At 44.3% G+C, this 17015-nt stretch overlaps 1 protein-coding gene across 2 annotated transcripts in view; it reads left to right on the top strand.

Annotated features, from left to right (window-relative positions):
• ANTXR1 (ANTXR cell adhesion molecule 1) overlaps positions 1–17015 on the top strand; it is a 493093-nt gene that overhangs the window by 155040 nt on the left and 321038 nt on the right. For both annotated transcript variants that reach the window (XM_085636306.1, XM_085636307.1), the window contains exon 3: positions 16565–16636. In XM_085636306.1, the coding sequence (XP_085492432.1) occupies positions 16565–16636 (72 nt within the window). The remainder of the gene's footprint in view (positions 1–16564; positions 16637–17015) is intronic.

Here is a 17015-nt window from a genome sequence, read left to right as displayed (position 1 = left end):
TGGGCCCTTATGTGGTCCGTCTTCACCTTCCCAGCCCACAAACAGATATGCAGTCCAGTAATTGCAAAACATGTTAGTTCACTGGCTGCCCCTCTAGAGACTAGAACGACAAGAAGGTATAAGAGGATCACTCGCTCACGGTAACCATGGGGATACCAATAAGTTAAACTGCAAGCGCGCAGCCGCTGTTAGTAGTGAGGGGCAGACCAGTGATAGCCAAACTTGTTATTTCATTAGCGACCTATCTGAGAAAGGTAAAGTGCAAGTGACAAGAATATAAAGGTAAGCTTGATTGGCAATAGATAGTACAGCAAATTCAATAGGTTAACTTCAAGTCACTTTTGATAGAGTCCAGCAAGCCACTTTGTCATTGGTGCCAGAAGTCCGTGGCCAGGATAGCATAAAGGTTTGAGAGAGCCTTCTGGAAAGTCAGTGGGTTAGGCGCGAATGAGGATGTGACCAGCCCCGATTATCAATAAGATCACAGGGCAGAGATGCAGTGATGCAGTGATTTACTTGCTTGGGCAGTTTTCGTTCAAATTCGTTTAAGGATTTCATGAAGCGACAGGATGATATGGGGTCGTTTGGACCTAGACAGAATATCATGGCGTGACTACATGTACGGATTCCTTTACTTTGAAATAGGGGCTTGAGGACGCGCCTCCTCTCCGAAGCCAGCTTGGGGCATATGCAGGTTAAGTGCAGGAGATTCTCGACTGTTGCCCCACATAAACGACACCCTCTATTGCCCATGTATTTCCATGCTGTCTTTTCTGCTAGAGATGGAGGCAGCACTGCAATAGTTTACGTTTTTAGATAAAGTGGGTAAGTGCAGGCTAGATACGAGGTTCTTGATAATTTGGCGTAACTGTTGATGATCAACCAAGCATGGCCTCTTTTGGCAAACTCCTGAGGCATGACTTACATTATCACTCCCATAGCATATTGACCCTAACTGCCTTGCTAGGACGCACTGTAAAATTCAAGATATCAGCCCTAAAAATAGAGAAGCAAAATGCTCAGGATTTTTTTGCAAGCTGTGTGCCCTCTTGAAATAACTGCTCAACTTTCAATCTGCTTTTTCATCTGCTATCTCTGACTGAATAGAATGATCATGCCCTAAACATTCTAAAGGGGGGAAAAGGCTGGACGGAAGGACATACAGCAAATGGCCAGGGACAAACCATGAAAGAGACCATAAAACATGTAGGAAAAAAATTGTGAAAGATAACCCATCCTCTTCCCATACATAATGAAGAAAGAAAAGTCGTATTACAAAAGTTGACCATCTGATCACGTCCCATTTCAAAATCCTTATGCCAATACAGACTTTCTGGATCCTCTAGCTCTCATGACTCTGGATTTCTGAGGATTTTCATAGTAGTTGCTTTGAGGTGGGCATAGGTTTCCTCCACCTTGCTCTTGGCAAGTCCGTACATTCATCAAACCTCATTCTACCTTCACTATTTCCGCTGGATGAGTCTTTCCTTCTAGTTAGGTGTTATATCCTCCCCAGTTTCTTACCTGGTGGTAGCGCACTTCCTTCATGGCAGTCTCTCTCTACCAACACAGAACTTCCCCCACTCAACCATACCGGGGCCATATTATTTCCAAGAGTTCTATATTTCCGACCTCAAAAGGAGACACTCTAGTCATACTGTTGTGGGATGTATGGTAAAACCAAATCATCTCAAAGAAAGATGACCTGAGTTCGGCACTTGTCCATCCATTAAGTCTGATCCATTCCTTTATCATCCTATTCACCCGTTCTATCATTCCACTGGCCCTGGACCAGTATAATTTAAAAAAATGTATACATTATCACCATCTTACTGAGTTATTCCTTCATGAGGTTCAATATTAAAAAAATAATTATCTTGCCCTAAACGCTCTGCAGGGTAAATAGACTTGAAGGATGAGCATACAGTGAATGCAGGAATGTGGGTGGAACAAAAGGAGAAGGATCATTCCATGACAGTGACTTTAAACCATGTAGGAAAGAAATAGTGAAATATAGCAGTTTCCTCCGAGTGGTCGTGTAACGATGTTTAATCCTAATATCAAAGGAAGGGAGTTCATAGGGAAAATAAAATGACTCAGAGTCATAATTTTATAGACTACCCAGGCCCATGGCTATTGCTATCTGGATGGACTGATCCAAAGTGTCTAAGACCACTGACAAATTAAGCAGGGAAAGAAGAGACCGCTCGACTTCATTAGCCAGGATTAATGCCCCAGGCTGCATCCATTGGATCCCAGTCCCAAGATCAGGCCAAACCTCCATTAGCAATGATCAAGCACATCTTGAAGTTCCATAACGTGTTTTAGTGATTGTGAAATTATTATTATTAATAGATCAAGAGTTTGCATTAACAAAACTGGAACAACGTTTGCAGGACTTTTAGTGCCGCTTGTAAAAAGAGACAAATGTGTGAACTGAACAGCACTTTTGTTAAATGTATATTGGAAAAGCCCTAAATCAAATTGATTTATTTTTTTATGAATTGAAGATCACAATTTAAAAAGGGGACCAGCAAGCTCGAACATTGAGAGTTGCCACAGTGGCCCTCTCCATCACCCTTGCTAGTGAAGGTGTCCATATGCCTGCTAGCATTAACTCCTGCAGCACATCCCTTAATTTCCAGTTATATGCAGATGATATCCAGATCCATAACAGAGTGAGGGAAGGATTGGAGAGTCAGAACCTGTCTGAATGTCTGGTTATTATTAGCCCTGAAAGATGAAGGGTTTTTTTCATCCAAAGGGATCAAAAATGGAGGTGTGGCTCACGTGGTAACAGAAAATAGGTTTTGGAACTCTGATACACACTGACATGCCTTCAAAGTCCATGTCAAAACAGTAGTCAATAGTTGAGTGTTCATCTATGTTCTCTCAAGATGGCAGTCACAAACTCTCCTCTTTAAATGTAAGTTTGCGAGACTACTGATGCTGCTGTCAAGGCTGGATCAACGTAAGGTCATCTACACAGGTCTCTTCAGATTCCCAATCCAGGAGTGAAGAAGAGTACAGAGCAAGATGATCAGAGCACAGCTACACCTCTAAAAAAAACAAATACAGAACACCAACCTTAAAAACACTCCACTGGCATCAACTGGAACTTGGAAGTGCTTAATTTGTGCCTGTGGCTGAAGCAGGCGAGCACCGGCATGCCTTTTGAGGAAATCGGCTTGCTTTTCATCATCATACTTTGACCAAAGTAAAGAGGGCGAGAGAGGATCAACAAAGGAGCAAGCACAAAAACAATATGGAAATATCTACATTTTAATGGAGAAGTTGGAATTTTTCAAAATGTAGGTTTATTTCTAAAAGACAACGTGAAATGCTAGACCTTAACACCATTTTGTCTTTTTTGCTTCCAATGCCTGTTCACTTTTTGTCAGCGTCTATTTGTGCTTTAATGGTGGCCACTCATCCATCCCAGATTTTGTTTGCTGCATTTGTCATGCTCCCACAAATCAAGTCAAGGATGCCAACTTAAGTTTTAGCCTCCAATTTCAAATTCCTTCACATTTACAGGGCATTTTACAATTTCACATTTTGTTTTTTTATGTGTATATACTTTAATAATCTGCTAACATCATTTAATTTACAAAACAGTCCCTAACCACTTGAACAGATGTCACAGACCCCAGTTTAAGAACCGCTGCCACAAAGGACTTGTTAACTCACAAAACTAAAAACACAGGGACAGGATGCGATTTAAAATACTTCTCAGAAAATCAATAAAACAACGAAATAAACATGTAAGGCACATTTCCTGAGCACCTGAGCTGGAAAGGGGGAATATTTGAGCCTTGAATGTTTCAAGATGTGTCTAAGGGATAACATGTGTTACATATATGATTCTTAACAGTAAATAGCGAATAGGGCATCCTAGGGATGTACAGGGGTCGCTGGATCAGAGTTTATGGAAGAGGCTAAGTCAAGGCAGCAAATGACTGGAAAGGATCTCTGTTGATCCATGCTCGAGGCCTTCCATAGCATAGCGCCTGCACCAGATAGCAAAGCCTCAGCTAACCCCTGGAGACCTCACACTACTGATTGGTGCCACATGTTATTAAAACATGTTGTTCTTTTGGCCGATGCATACTTTAAATTGTTCTGGTTGCAAAACATCGTTTGTTTTAGGGAAGTAATTTGTTTGTAGCTGTTCCTTTCAACTATCACCGTTACAAACAAACAAGGATGGGGGAAGAAGGGAGGGGCCACGGAGTAAGCAGCAGCAAATGAGGGGCAAAGTAAGTAATAGTTGGGGGGTGGGGAGTAAGGCAGGAGACAGCAGGGGGGAAGGATAACAAGAGACAGGGGCCGCATACCATCAAAACTATCATCACTCATGGGTCCCAATGCCAGCTCCAAACTCCTAACACAAAGTCCTCTGTGGGAAAATATCTCTTTTATTGGAGATAGTAGGTAAACGCACCAATAGGCACTTCTATGACAAATGCACACCCTAATTTATGTTCCCCTTCTGTTTTTGGAAAAGTTAATTACACCCAGTTGGCTCGTGTGTTGGCTGCCTTGCCCCTTTTAAGCCTCTCTGGTGCCTGGGGACCCACCTCTTCATGGTCCCCAGTCAGTGCTTAATTTGAGCCGGTGGCTTCTGGTGCTCGGCAACGGCACTTAATTGTCAACACCCAGGCTTGTGACAGTCTGCCACAAGGTGGCACTATCAGGCTAATTGAGAGACGGCCACAACAACAGTTAATTATTGTATCCCAAGTATTACAGCATTGGGGCCTGAAATAGTCAGAATTATCACACTTGTAGGAGTATGACAATTAGTAGTTGTGTTGTTACTATCATTGGCAGCATAGCAGGGGCAATGTGTGGCGCAAGCTTCAGTGGCCTCCTGGGTAGAGCCCTGGCACTTCTTTTTTTACAAATCAAGCCACATCCCCAGTGAAGCCTGAGCCCCACTGACACCGGAAGCAGACCAGAGCACAATTCTCATTAAAATGGTTAAAACAATCTGAGGGCCCAAGAAACTGGCAGCAAGCCAGGATACCGCTGGCAAAGGGCCAGAAACACACTTTCACTGACAATGAGCTCAACAGACACCAGTGGCTGGCCACCACCCTGCATCCATTAAACCATAGAGATACAGACACCGGAGGCAAGTAAAGCCCCATCTGATGTGAAACATGGAGGGCCCCTTCGCAGACACCAGGCCAGATGCTGACTACCATCAAACACAGGGTACAGGAACAGGCAATGGGGCAGATCCATATGGCTAGTACGACTGATGGCAGTAGGTGACAGCAGCAGGTGGCACCAGAGTGTCACTGTCATGTGCACCAAAGACACTGGCTGCAGCTACATCCTGGTTGTCTTTAATAGAGGGCGAGGAAGGGGGCGGGATGGGACAGATGCTGCTGCGCACCTGAACCCCGCTCTCTTTAACTTTGAGAGCCCCAGACAGTGGCAGCAAGCGAAAGCTCGCCGTCATTAACTCTAGGTTACCAGAAACTAGGAGCAGACTAGAACAATATCATGGCTAAAATCTAATGCTCGTGTCACTGGTAACAAGTCTACGTTTCACGGGTAATAAAATGAGGGTCATGGAGAAAGGCAACAGGGCGAAGTCCAGCTGTCATAAGAACACGAGGCTCCATACACTGCTACGGTCTTCATCCTGGCTGTCACATACCACAGGCTGGAATACTATTTTGATTAAGTTGCGCCCCACGCACTGGCAGTGAGCTAGAACTGCAGAGTCACTAACCTCAAGAGGTCCCAAACCCACCAGCAAGTTAAAATCCCAATTTCAGAAAAGCCATAAAAGGCCCCAGGAACTGGCTGAACCGGGAACCCCATTGTCATTAAACTGAGGAGTCCCTGACACTGGCAGCATTCCAAAACCCCCCTTCATTAAAAGTCACCTGGTGTTGACAGGACGCTAAGTCTCACTGCATCGACAACCAGTCTATTGCAAAGGTAAATCTACATTGGTAAGCTTCGGTTTATCATTCGTTATTTCACATCTATGTACCTTGAATACATATGCATCCCATCAAAATACATAAATATGGAGTTAAGCATAGTAAACCCAAACTTACCCTTCTATACTTACTTTCACAATATTCTAGAAGTCGAAATTCCGGACATTATATTTTTAGATGTCAACATCTAAACCACAATATTCTAGTACCAAACCATCAACCTGTAGTCACCCAGGGATCCTCGACTCTGGAAACAGGTAATAGTCTTACTGCCATTAAAAAACGAAAGGACTCCAGACACTGACAGCAGGCCAAAGCCGACTGTCGATAGACAAAGGGCTGTAGACACAGACCACTGTCGATAAACAAAGGGCTGTAGACACAGACCACTGTCGCTAAACAAAGGGCTCTAGACACAGCCCACTGTCGATAAACAAAGGGCTCTAGACACAGCCTACTGTCGATAAACAAAGGGCTGTAGACACAGACCACTGTCGCTAAACAAAGGGCTCTAGACACAGCCCACTGTCGATAAACAAAGGGCTCTAGACACAGCCTACTGTCGATAAACAAAGGGCTCTAGACACAGCCCACTGTCGATAAACAAAGGGCTGTAGACACAGACCACTGCCAATAAAACTGAGGACTCATTTTTTAGCAACTTTATTTAAAGACTGAACGGTATAGGTATTATTGTTTGGAACAGCAGGTGAATAATTATCACCCATCAGTGGTTAACAGCATCGATCTCTAGGATTTCCTAGGCATGGTCAAGGGAAAGTTTGTTAATGTGGTTCAGTAAAGAATTGGAGGTTGGCAGAAGGCAAAATTTGGAGTGGATGAGCAAACTCTGGCCAGTCTGCCTCTCGATAAGGGAAAAGAATGGGCGCATTATTCTTTCAAATAATTGCAATTGGGAGGGAACCCCTACAGACGTCAAAGGATGGGTTGTTGAGGGAAATGACCATACACCCAGGACACAAACTCCCCTGAGTAACACGTTCTGGGAAAAACTTAAAGCCTTTCTCATTAATGCTAGGTCTATGAAGAAGCATGAATTTCAATTTTACGATCTCCTTGTGGAAGCCAAGCCGGATATTTTATTAATTACCTAAACTTGGCTACACGAAGGATCTAATCCCACTCTCGCGAATGCTATACCCCCTGACTATAAGATAATCAGGAAAGATAGAATAGGAAATAGAGGCGGGGGTAGCTATTATAAATAAAAATTCACTTCTGTGTTCGGCTATTCCAGTGACTGATCTGGAAAGAGCTGAGGGTCTAGGATTCCATCTGTCTATCTCCGCCCACCAGTCAGTTGCGGGGATGGTCATATATAGACCGCCAGGGCCGGCAGGACGCTTCCTTGAGTCAATCGGCCATGCTATAGCATCTATTGCTACTAGATATAATTAATGCTTGGTCCTTGGGAATTTCAATCTTCATTTTGACCAAAAGGAAGACCCTGAGGTTAAGAAGCTATGTGAATCCCTAAATATCTTTAGTATGGCTCCGCATGTGACTACTCCTACTCATGATAAAGGTCATATTTTGGACTAGATTTTCTCCACACATAATATTGACCTAGATAACCCCCGACCTATTGTTCATCTGACCATTTTTGCTCACTTTCTGGCTGAAAAAAGAGCGTAACAAGACCCAGCCTCCGGGTATCCAACAAATGAAAGAAGTCAGATCTTTTAAACTAATTGCACCAGACTCTCTGGCAGAAATACTAAGCTATCATCCTCTCCCTGTGGAAGGGCCTTTAGAGGATGCAACACTTGCTCTAGAAAGCTGGCTGCATAATTGGGCATTATACCTTGCTCCTCCAAAGATGCATAGGGCTGCACGGGGTAATCCTTCGGCTCCTTGGTTCTCCGAGGCACTGAAGAAGAGCAAAAGTGCTTGTAAATGCCTTGAGCGCTTATGGAGGAAAAGTAATGACCCTCTGAGTAAACTCAACTACAAACAGGCACTTAAAGCACATTATATTAAAGTTCGCAATGAGAAAAAAAGCTTTCTGGCCCAAAAAATCGATTCTGCCAGAAACTGCAGTAAGGAACTAGTTAAGATTGTGAAAGATTTTGCCTCCCCCAATGTTACCCAGAGTCTTTTCGCCCCCACTCTTTAATGGACAAATCAGATTGAAATTTTTTTTTTGACAAGATTAAATCCATCCAAGACACGTTTGATGTATCCGCTTGTACAAGTCAGGCCAGTATGCCTGACACAAGACCTTTTTAGGGAAGGATCACTCCTGGAGTTTCCGCCTATCTCTCTGGATACCTCACTCACCATTATGAAGGCGCTAAAATCTGGGTCGCCTACAGACCCTTGCCCTGCAAAAATAGAAGCTTCCGTCGCCGAGGTCTTAAATCCCACTGCTAACCAAGTTATGAATCTTTCTTTGACTAATGGCAAAGATCCTGCAAGGTGGAAACAGGGTAAAATCCTCCCTCTCCTGAATAAACCCTCAGCTGACCCAGCTGTAGTTAGCATCTATAGGCCCATATCACTGCTTCCTTTCTTTGCCAAGGCGCTAGAGAAATATGTGAATGCAGTAATTACGAATTTTATTGAGGCCACTAATGCCCTCCATCCTAGTCAATCGGGTTTTAGAGCTAACTACAGCACTGAAACAGCTTTGTTGGAAGTTACTGAAAGTATTAAAGTCACCCTTGACAGAGGAGGAAAAGCAGTTTTAATACTGGTGGACCTCTCAGCGGCTTTTGACACTGTGCCCCATGATCGACTCCTTCAGAGACTTAGGGAATGTGGTCTTGGGGGGTACGGTTCTTGGCTGGCTCTCCTCCTTCTTGAATGACCGTCAGCAGTCTGTCTGGTCCCCACCGTTCTCAGCTGACATCCCTTCGCTGAATGTCAGAGTGCCTCAGGGCTCAGTTTTGATTCCTACTCTTTTTAATATCTATATTGCTCCTCTGGCACCACTTGCGGAAAAATTTGGGGGCTAAGATTATAACCTATGCCGATGATTCTAAACTTCTGTTTACATACGGAAAGGACGAACCATTTAACGAAAGTGAAATCTATCAATGCCTGACCAATGTTTTTGATTGGCTTTTTTGGACATACACCTGGCATTGAATGGCGGAATTGGTGGCCTCAGGACCAACCTTCCCCCCCTAGCCCTGTCACCACTGTGAAAAATCTTGGAGTCCTACTAGATTCAGATCTCTCTATGAAGTCACAGATTCAATCCGTGACTGGCATGTGTTTTAGGCTCCTAAAAATGATGAGGAACTTTCTCTCATTACTGCCTCTGTCTCATAGGCAGACGGTAGTGCAAGCCTTGATCACCTCAAGGCTGGATTATGCCAATGTTTTGTACTTGGGCTTTCCCGAAATTCTTATTAGGTCACCTTCAGATAGTGCAAAATGCGCATGCTAGAGCTATCTTGATGTTTGGGCCCAGGACCCATTTGGCAACTCATCTGAAAACTTTACACTGGTTAACAGTGAAAAATAGAATTGACCTTAAGGCACTGGTGCTGGCCTTTAAGGCTTTTCATGATAGCGGGGCCCAGTATCTCAGAAAGAGAATTAGACCTTACTGTCCGGCTAGGAAACTGAGATCTTCGGCCCAACATCTGTTAGTGGTGCCAAAATTTCTTCAAGCTAGGAAGGGGGGATGTTCCTTTCAGGTGGCTGAAGGTAGATTATGGAATTCACTGCCTCTGTCCCTCAGACTTGAACCATAACGCCTTAGTTTTAGACGCCAACTTAAGACCTGGCTGTTCCATCAATAATTTATGTCGGGCAGGGCCGGAAGTTGTCAGGATCTCTCTTCTCAAGGGATACCTCCTTAGCGCCGGGACACTCTTTTGAGTAGCCGTGCGCTTTACAAATTCCCCATAACATAACATAACATAACATAACATTCTTTCAAATGGACCCAATTTGTCACTAACGCGAGCCATCGGTGTCTTCGTGACAAATAAAGACCACAGCAGTGCCCACCAGGCTGCTGACTTGGAGCTGGGTTGGACCCTCCCCTTTCTCACTGATGGGTGAATGCGACAAGAGCAGCAGGAGGAGGTGAGAAACCAGTTTGCCTGCTAGAGAATTCTGTGGAGTTGTTATACTCTTCCACGTCCCCCAATGGATCAAAAGGAAATTGGCTCTCTGACATGACTTGTGCACCAATATTTTTCCAGAATGTTTTTTAATCCGACATGTCCACCATACATATGACGTCATTCGACTTCAATGATTTGCTTTCTGTCTATTTTTCATCAAAAGAGAGGGAGGAGGGGACAACGGTACTCGGCGCCTATTTGACAGAATAATAGACTGGATATGGTGTGAGGGTGGTGATGGTGGAAGGGAGGGTTATTTTTGGAGGGGCTCAAGATGGTATGCATAAGGTTTAGCAGTGATGAGGAACCCTAAAAATGTTTTGTGGAGGAGGCTGTTACGCAGCATTGCACAATTGCCCGGGGAAGAGCTTGTTTTCAGAATTGAGGATGAGCCAATAAGAAGGTGTTTTTACAAGAGGTTAAATAAGTCATGAGTATGGACCTGTCAATGAGAACTCCTTTTACCATGGTCTACCACAAGTACATTAAAATGTAGAAAACAGCATCTTATTTACCCAGGTCACACAATTTGATCAATTCAGGAGGCCACATTTCAAACCTAGGTCAGCTCCCAAGTTATCCACTCAAGGAACCACGAATGCTGACTTCCAGCGTTCTAAATTTAATGTAACTGTAGGGAATCTTTTGGAAGTTCACCGCATGGCATCTACAATAGGTGAAACTGCTATTTTTATTTGTGAGGTCGTCCTGTTAATATTCCTGTCATATAGCACACATGTCAGTTGCAGAAGGGAGAGTTGGTGGTCTCCTTCTATGACATTTTAAACAATACGTTGGTGTATATTGAGTTCAACCCCTTATTTACGAAGCTAGTAGGTGCTTCTTTGAAGGGCAAACATTATGTATTGGCTCAAAGCACAAATTTGTAGAATGGAGTATGGCTGTTCTAAGCTTGTTTTTTAGGTCTCATCTACAGGCATCTTAAGGTGTCTGTGGTAAAAGGCTTATTGTCTACAATTCAATAAACATAGAGCGGGCTTTGGGTCATCCCCTTGCTCTTGACTGGATAGCTTTTTTCTCAATGACAGTTTCCTGTTCCATATTCAATGGCTTTCCATTCTAATTCTGTATTTAGCCTACCCCTGGAATATTATTTTTTTACATTATTTCTTGATTGGACGACTTGCATCATTCCACTGATGATGCGAGGAGACTACTTTGGGGAGTGCATAGCTTTTTTAACTCTTTCTCCTCTTGGCTCAATCCTTCCTTCAATTCACTATGTGTATATACACACTGCTGCCCAACTTCTAACGCTTTTCCAACTAAAACAAATTTGCAAGATGGCCGCACATGTCCTCACAGGAACTGTGATGCTCTAGTGGCCATCTTGGAATTACTTTGGTCCCAAAGAAAACACTGCAAGAGTGCCACCGATGTTTGCTCATGTTTTCCTAACACATCTACAGGGATCTTGGAATTATTTTTTTTGTGCGGAAAAAAAAATTCCATGATATCATCTGGCACGTCATGACACTTGCCTATGACCAGTTACGCATCATAGCCAATATATTTATTTTTGCTTTTTTAGGTCTCGCCTGGCTATCGCGTAAGCGATCGCCAAGCGAGACTCTAGTAAGGGGCTCCAAAAAGTGCTCCCAAAAGCGGATTGCATGGCGAGCACGCGCACAATCACGTGCATCGTGCCGCCATGCAATCCGTTTGGCATCCTACTTCAAAGGATCCGCTCACCCGCCTGGAATGCGCTCCCCCGCCCCCGCCAAGCACGCGCGCCACGCTCCGCCGGGCTTGTCTTGTTCGTCATTTTAAACATTCACGTTATCATGTGCTTACAAAAGCCTGCATGTTCGAAATGGGTTTCTTTATTTTCAGAGCGAAGGGCTTTACGATGTACGTATTTAACATTATTTAATGCCAACAGAGCACGGTCTTTTTACATTTTTGTTTGTTTTTAGGTTGCCATGAGCACATAACTGCGCTGCACGCTAAGCTTTATATTAATAGCAGCGCACATACTTTTTGTAGTACAAGTTAGTACTTTGCTTTGTTTACTTTGCTATTATTCCAGCGGACATAATACAACTGAGCACACTGTCTGATGTCTGATGCCTGATGCTTGCGGATGTCTGATGCCTGATGCTTCTGGATGTCTTATGCCTGATGTCTGATGCTTGTGGATGTCTGATGCCTGATGCTTCTGGATGTCTGATGCCTGATGTCTGATGCCTGATGTCTTATGCCTGATGTCTGATGCCTGATGTCTGATACCTGATGTCTGATTCCTGATGTCTGATGCTTGTGGATGTCTGATGCCTGATGTCTGATGCTTGATGCTTGTGGATGTCTGATGCCTGATGTCTGATGCTCGATGTTTGATGTCTGATGCCTGATGCTTGTGGATGTGTGTTGCCTGATGTCTGATGCATGATGTCTGATGCTTGTGGATGTCTGATGCTTGTGGATGTTTGATTCCTGATGTCTGATGCTTGTGGATGTCTGATGCTTGTGGCTGTCTGATACCTGATGTCTGATGCTTGTGGATGTCTGATGCATGAAGTCTGACACCTGATGTATGATGCATGATGTCTGATGCATGATGCCTGATGTCTGATGTCTGATGCTTGTGGATGTCTGATGCCTGATGTCTGATGCTTGTGGATGTCTGATGCCTGATGTCTGATGCCTGATGTTTGTGAATGTCTGATGCCGGATGTCTGATGCCTGATGCCTGATGTCTGATGTTTGTGAATGTCTGATGCTTGTGGATGTCTGGTGCCTGATGTCTGATGCCTGATGTCTGATGCTTGTGGATGTCTGATGCCTGATGTCTGATGCTTGATGCTTGTGGATGTCTGATGCCTGATGCTCGTGGATGTGTGTTGCCTGATGTCTGATGCATGATGTCTGATACCTGATGTCTGATGCTTGTGGATGTCTGATGCCTGATGTCTGATGCTTGATGCTTGTGGAAGTCTGATGCCGGATGTCTGATGCCCGATGTTTGATGTCTGATGCCTGATGCTTGTGGATGTGTGTTGCCTGATGTCTGATGCATGATGGTGGATGCTTGTGGATGTCTGATGCTTGTGGACGTTTGATTCCTGATGTCTGATGCTTGTGGATGTCTGATGCGTGTGGCTGTCTGATGCCTGATGTCTGATGCTTGTGGATGTCTGATGCATGATGTCTGACACCTGATGTCTGATGCATGATGTCTGATGCATGATGTCTGATGCATGATGTCTGATGCTTGTGGATGTCTGATGCCTGATGTCTGATGCTTGTGGATGTCTGATGCCTGATGTCTGATGTTTTTGAATCTCTGATGCCAGATGTCTGATGCCTGATGTCTGATGCATGATGTCTGATGCCTGATGTCTGATGCCTGATGTCTGATGCTTGTGGATGTCTGATGCTTGTGGATGTCTGATGCTTGTGGATGTCTGGTGCCTTATGTCTGATGCCTGATGTCTGATGCCTGATGTTTCATTCCTGATGTCTGATTCCTGATGTCTGATGCTTGTGGAAGTCTGATGCCTGATGTCTGATGCTTGATGCTTGTGGATGTCTGATGCCTGATGCTTGTGGATGTCTGTTGCCTGATGCTTGTGGATGTCTGATGCCTGATGTTTTATGCCTGATGTCTGATGCTTGTGGATGCCTGATGCCTGATGTCTGATGCTTGTGAATGTCTGATGCCTGATGACTGATGCCTGATGCTTGTGGATGTCTGATGCCTGATGTCTGATGCCTGATGCTTGTGGATATCTAATGCCTGATGTATGATGCCTGATGCTTGTGGATGTCTGATGCCTGATGTCTGATGCTTGTGGATGTCTGTTGCCTGATGCTTGTGGATGTCTGATGCCTGATGTTTCATGCCTGATGTCTGATGCTTGTGGATGCCTGATGCCTGATGTCTGATGCTTGTGGATGTCTGATGCCTGATGCGTGTGGATGCCTGATGCCTGATGCTTGTGGATGTCTGATGCTTGTGGATGCCTGATGTCTGCTGCCTGACACTTGTGGATGTCTGATGCCTGATGCTTGTGGATGTCTGATGCCTGATGTCTGATATCTGATGCCTGATGTTTGATGTCTGATGCCTGATGCTTGTGGATGTATGTTGCCTGATGCATGATGTCTGATGCATGATGTCTGATGCCTGATGTCTGATGCTTGTGGATGTCTGATGCTTGTGGATGTCTGATGCCTGATGTCTGATGCTTGTGGATGTCTGATGCATGATGTCTGATGCATGATGTCTTATGCCTGATGGCTGATGTCTGGTGCCTGATGTCTGATGCCTGATGTCTTATGCCTGATGTCTGATACCTGATGTCTGATACCTGATGTCTGATTCCTGATGTCTGATGCTTGTGGATGTCTGATGTCTGATGTCTGATGCTTGATGCTTGTGGATGTCTGATGCCTGATGTCTGATGTCCGATGTTTGATGTCTGATGCCTGATGCTTGTGGATGTGTGTTGCCTGATGTCTGATGCATGATGTCTGATGCTTGTGGATGTCTGATGCTTGTGGATGTTTGATGCCTGATGTCTGATGCTTGTGGATGTCTCATGCATGATGCCTGATGCATGATGTCTGATGCCTGATGTCTGATGCCTGATGCTTGTGGATGTCTGATGCCTGATGTCTGATGCTTGTGGGTGTCTGATGCCTGATGCCTGGTGCATGATGTTTGTGGATGTCTGAAGCCTGATGTCTGATGCATGATGTCTGATGCATGATGTCTGATACCTGATGTCTGATGCCTGATGTCTAGTGTCTGATGCTTGTAGATGTCTGATACTTGTGGATGTCTGATGCCTGATGTCTGAGGCCTGATGTCTTATGCCTGATGTCTGATTCCTGATGTCTGATGCTTGTGGATGTCTGATGCCTGATGTTTGATGCTTGTGGATGTCTGATGCCTGATGTCTGATGCCTGATGCTTGTGGATGTCTGATGTCTGATTCCTGATGCCTGATGCTTGTGGATGTCTGATGCCTGATGACTGATGTCTGATGCTTGTGGATGTCTGATGCCTGATGTCTCATGACTGATGTCTGATGCCTGATGCTTGTGGATGTCTTATGCCTGTTGTCTGATGCTTGTGGATGTCTGATGCCTGATGTTTGTGAATAAATTAAAGGCATTATCATTTACAATACCATTTACAATACCAATAGCTCCAAAACTCGCAGTTGGGAGACCTATTGCATTGCAAATGCTTGTTAAAATGGCAATGGAAATATTTATTGACATATTAAATAGCTTGAGAACTAAATTTTACAAATCTGAGACCCACTGGCTATGCCAAAGCTTGTTTCAAATGGCTATACAATGTTATTCAAGAATAGCACTATATTGTTTCGTGAATATTATTTTTAGTTTCTCGCATCTAGCATTCTCAACAAAACTCTTTAAAATAAAAGCATCTGCCTTTATTCCGAAAAGTGGAGCTAGGTAAATAAAGCTGAAATATGATTAAAATAAATTCTTGTTGCAATTGTTTTAATATTAAACTAAATGCTGAGGTTCCTAATTTTTATTTAAGAAAATGAGAAAAGACATGGTCATAACCACGGCCTGGCAATCAACCATGAGCATTCATGGCTACTATTGTTGTGTGATTTCAAAGTTCCGTGATTTCTCTTGCCACACACATTGGCACAGGCCATGACACAGCCAATGCATGCCCTTTGCTACACCGTTGCTCCCCAGTGAAAAACAGGCCACCTACACGCTACTTTCTCTGGATTCCTTAAATGATGGTCGTGGAGAAAACAGGAGACAGGAATGTAGCTTGGTCACTAAGATTGGGGGTGTAAACTTCAGAATTTCCAACAATCACGCTGGCATATCTTGTTAAAATACATTATGAGAAGCAGGACATGAGTGGAGCTTACGAAGAAGTGTAAAGAGAGAGGAGTGTGGATTGTTAGGGGCACTTCAAACACAAATGTTTTCGAACTACCCAAGTTTTAACCCGTTTGCTGTGTTCGTCGGCCAATGGCCATCGTGAGCACTACCTCCATAGTGCTGCGTGTGCTGCGTACGTCCGATGGCCGACGTGACCCCGCCCGCGCACGGAAACGCCCGCATCGCGGCGGATTTTACGCCGCGGTTAACGGTTTAAAGCAGAGATAGGAGACTGAGAGAGAGATTGTGTGTGTGTGTCTGTGTTTTGTCAGTGTGGGCATGTATAAATCCAGGTAGATACCCAACTGTTTACTACAGAATACATTTTAAGGGGGGTGTAACATCCCAAACACCCCCCTGAAGCTGCGCCCCTATGGGCACCAGATTAGGAGGCAGTACTGAAGCCCTTCCTTACCTGCATTATCTGCCTTTAAAAGGCAATGGCCCATTTAGAAATCTTCTACTTTTACCTCCCATGCAGACCAAAGTGGGAAACATGAGTAAAAGGACAGACAACTTGACACAGAGCGACACCGCAGTTGAATGTTTGAGCTTCCAATCCATAATCCTTATTTTCTCATGTACTTTCAGCCCACAGCTCAGGATGTCATTCATTGTGTTCTCGACGCGGGGGTCCATCCTCATGAGGCTGACTGAGGACAGGTGAGTGTCCTTCAAAGGAACATTGTCTATTGTGTGTCTGCCATTTTGAAATCAGGCATGTTATGAGAATCTCATAGAGCACACTGTATTACTGTCATAGAGTTCATGCACCTAAGCTACGGCAAGAAATGAGGTAGCTACTGAGACTGTTATGTTCTCTCCTGCGCCACCCTCCCAATCTGCCCGGGGGCAGACCTGTGGTTGGCTGCCCCCCAAACCCCCTTAAAAATAACAATAACATGAATAGTGACAAATGAACTCAATCTATCAACGGTTGGCATGTGCCAAACACTATTTGGTCATGACAAATAAGTGCAATGCTGTGCAAAATTGAAAGAGTCATTCAAAATACCCTTGCTTTAAGCATATTTATGAAAAG

Source organism: Triturus cristatus, chromosome 11 (genome assembly GCF_964204655.1).
Source record: "Triturus cristatus chromosome 11, aTriCri1.1, whole genome shotgun sequence".
Taxonomy (NCBI): Eukaryota; Metazoa; Chordata; class Amphibia; order Caudata; family Salamandridae; genus Triturus; species Triturus cristatus.
The sequence above is the reverse complement of the archived record's forward strand: the minus strand, read 5'-3'. Positions and strand labels throughout refer to the sequence as shown.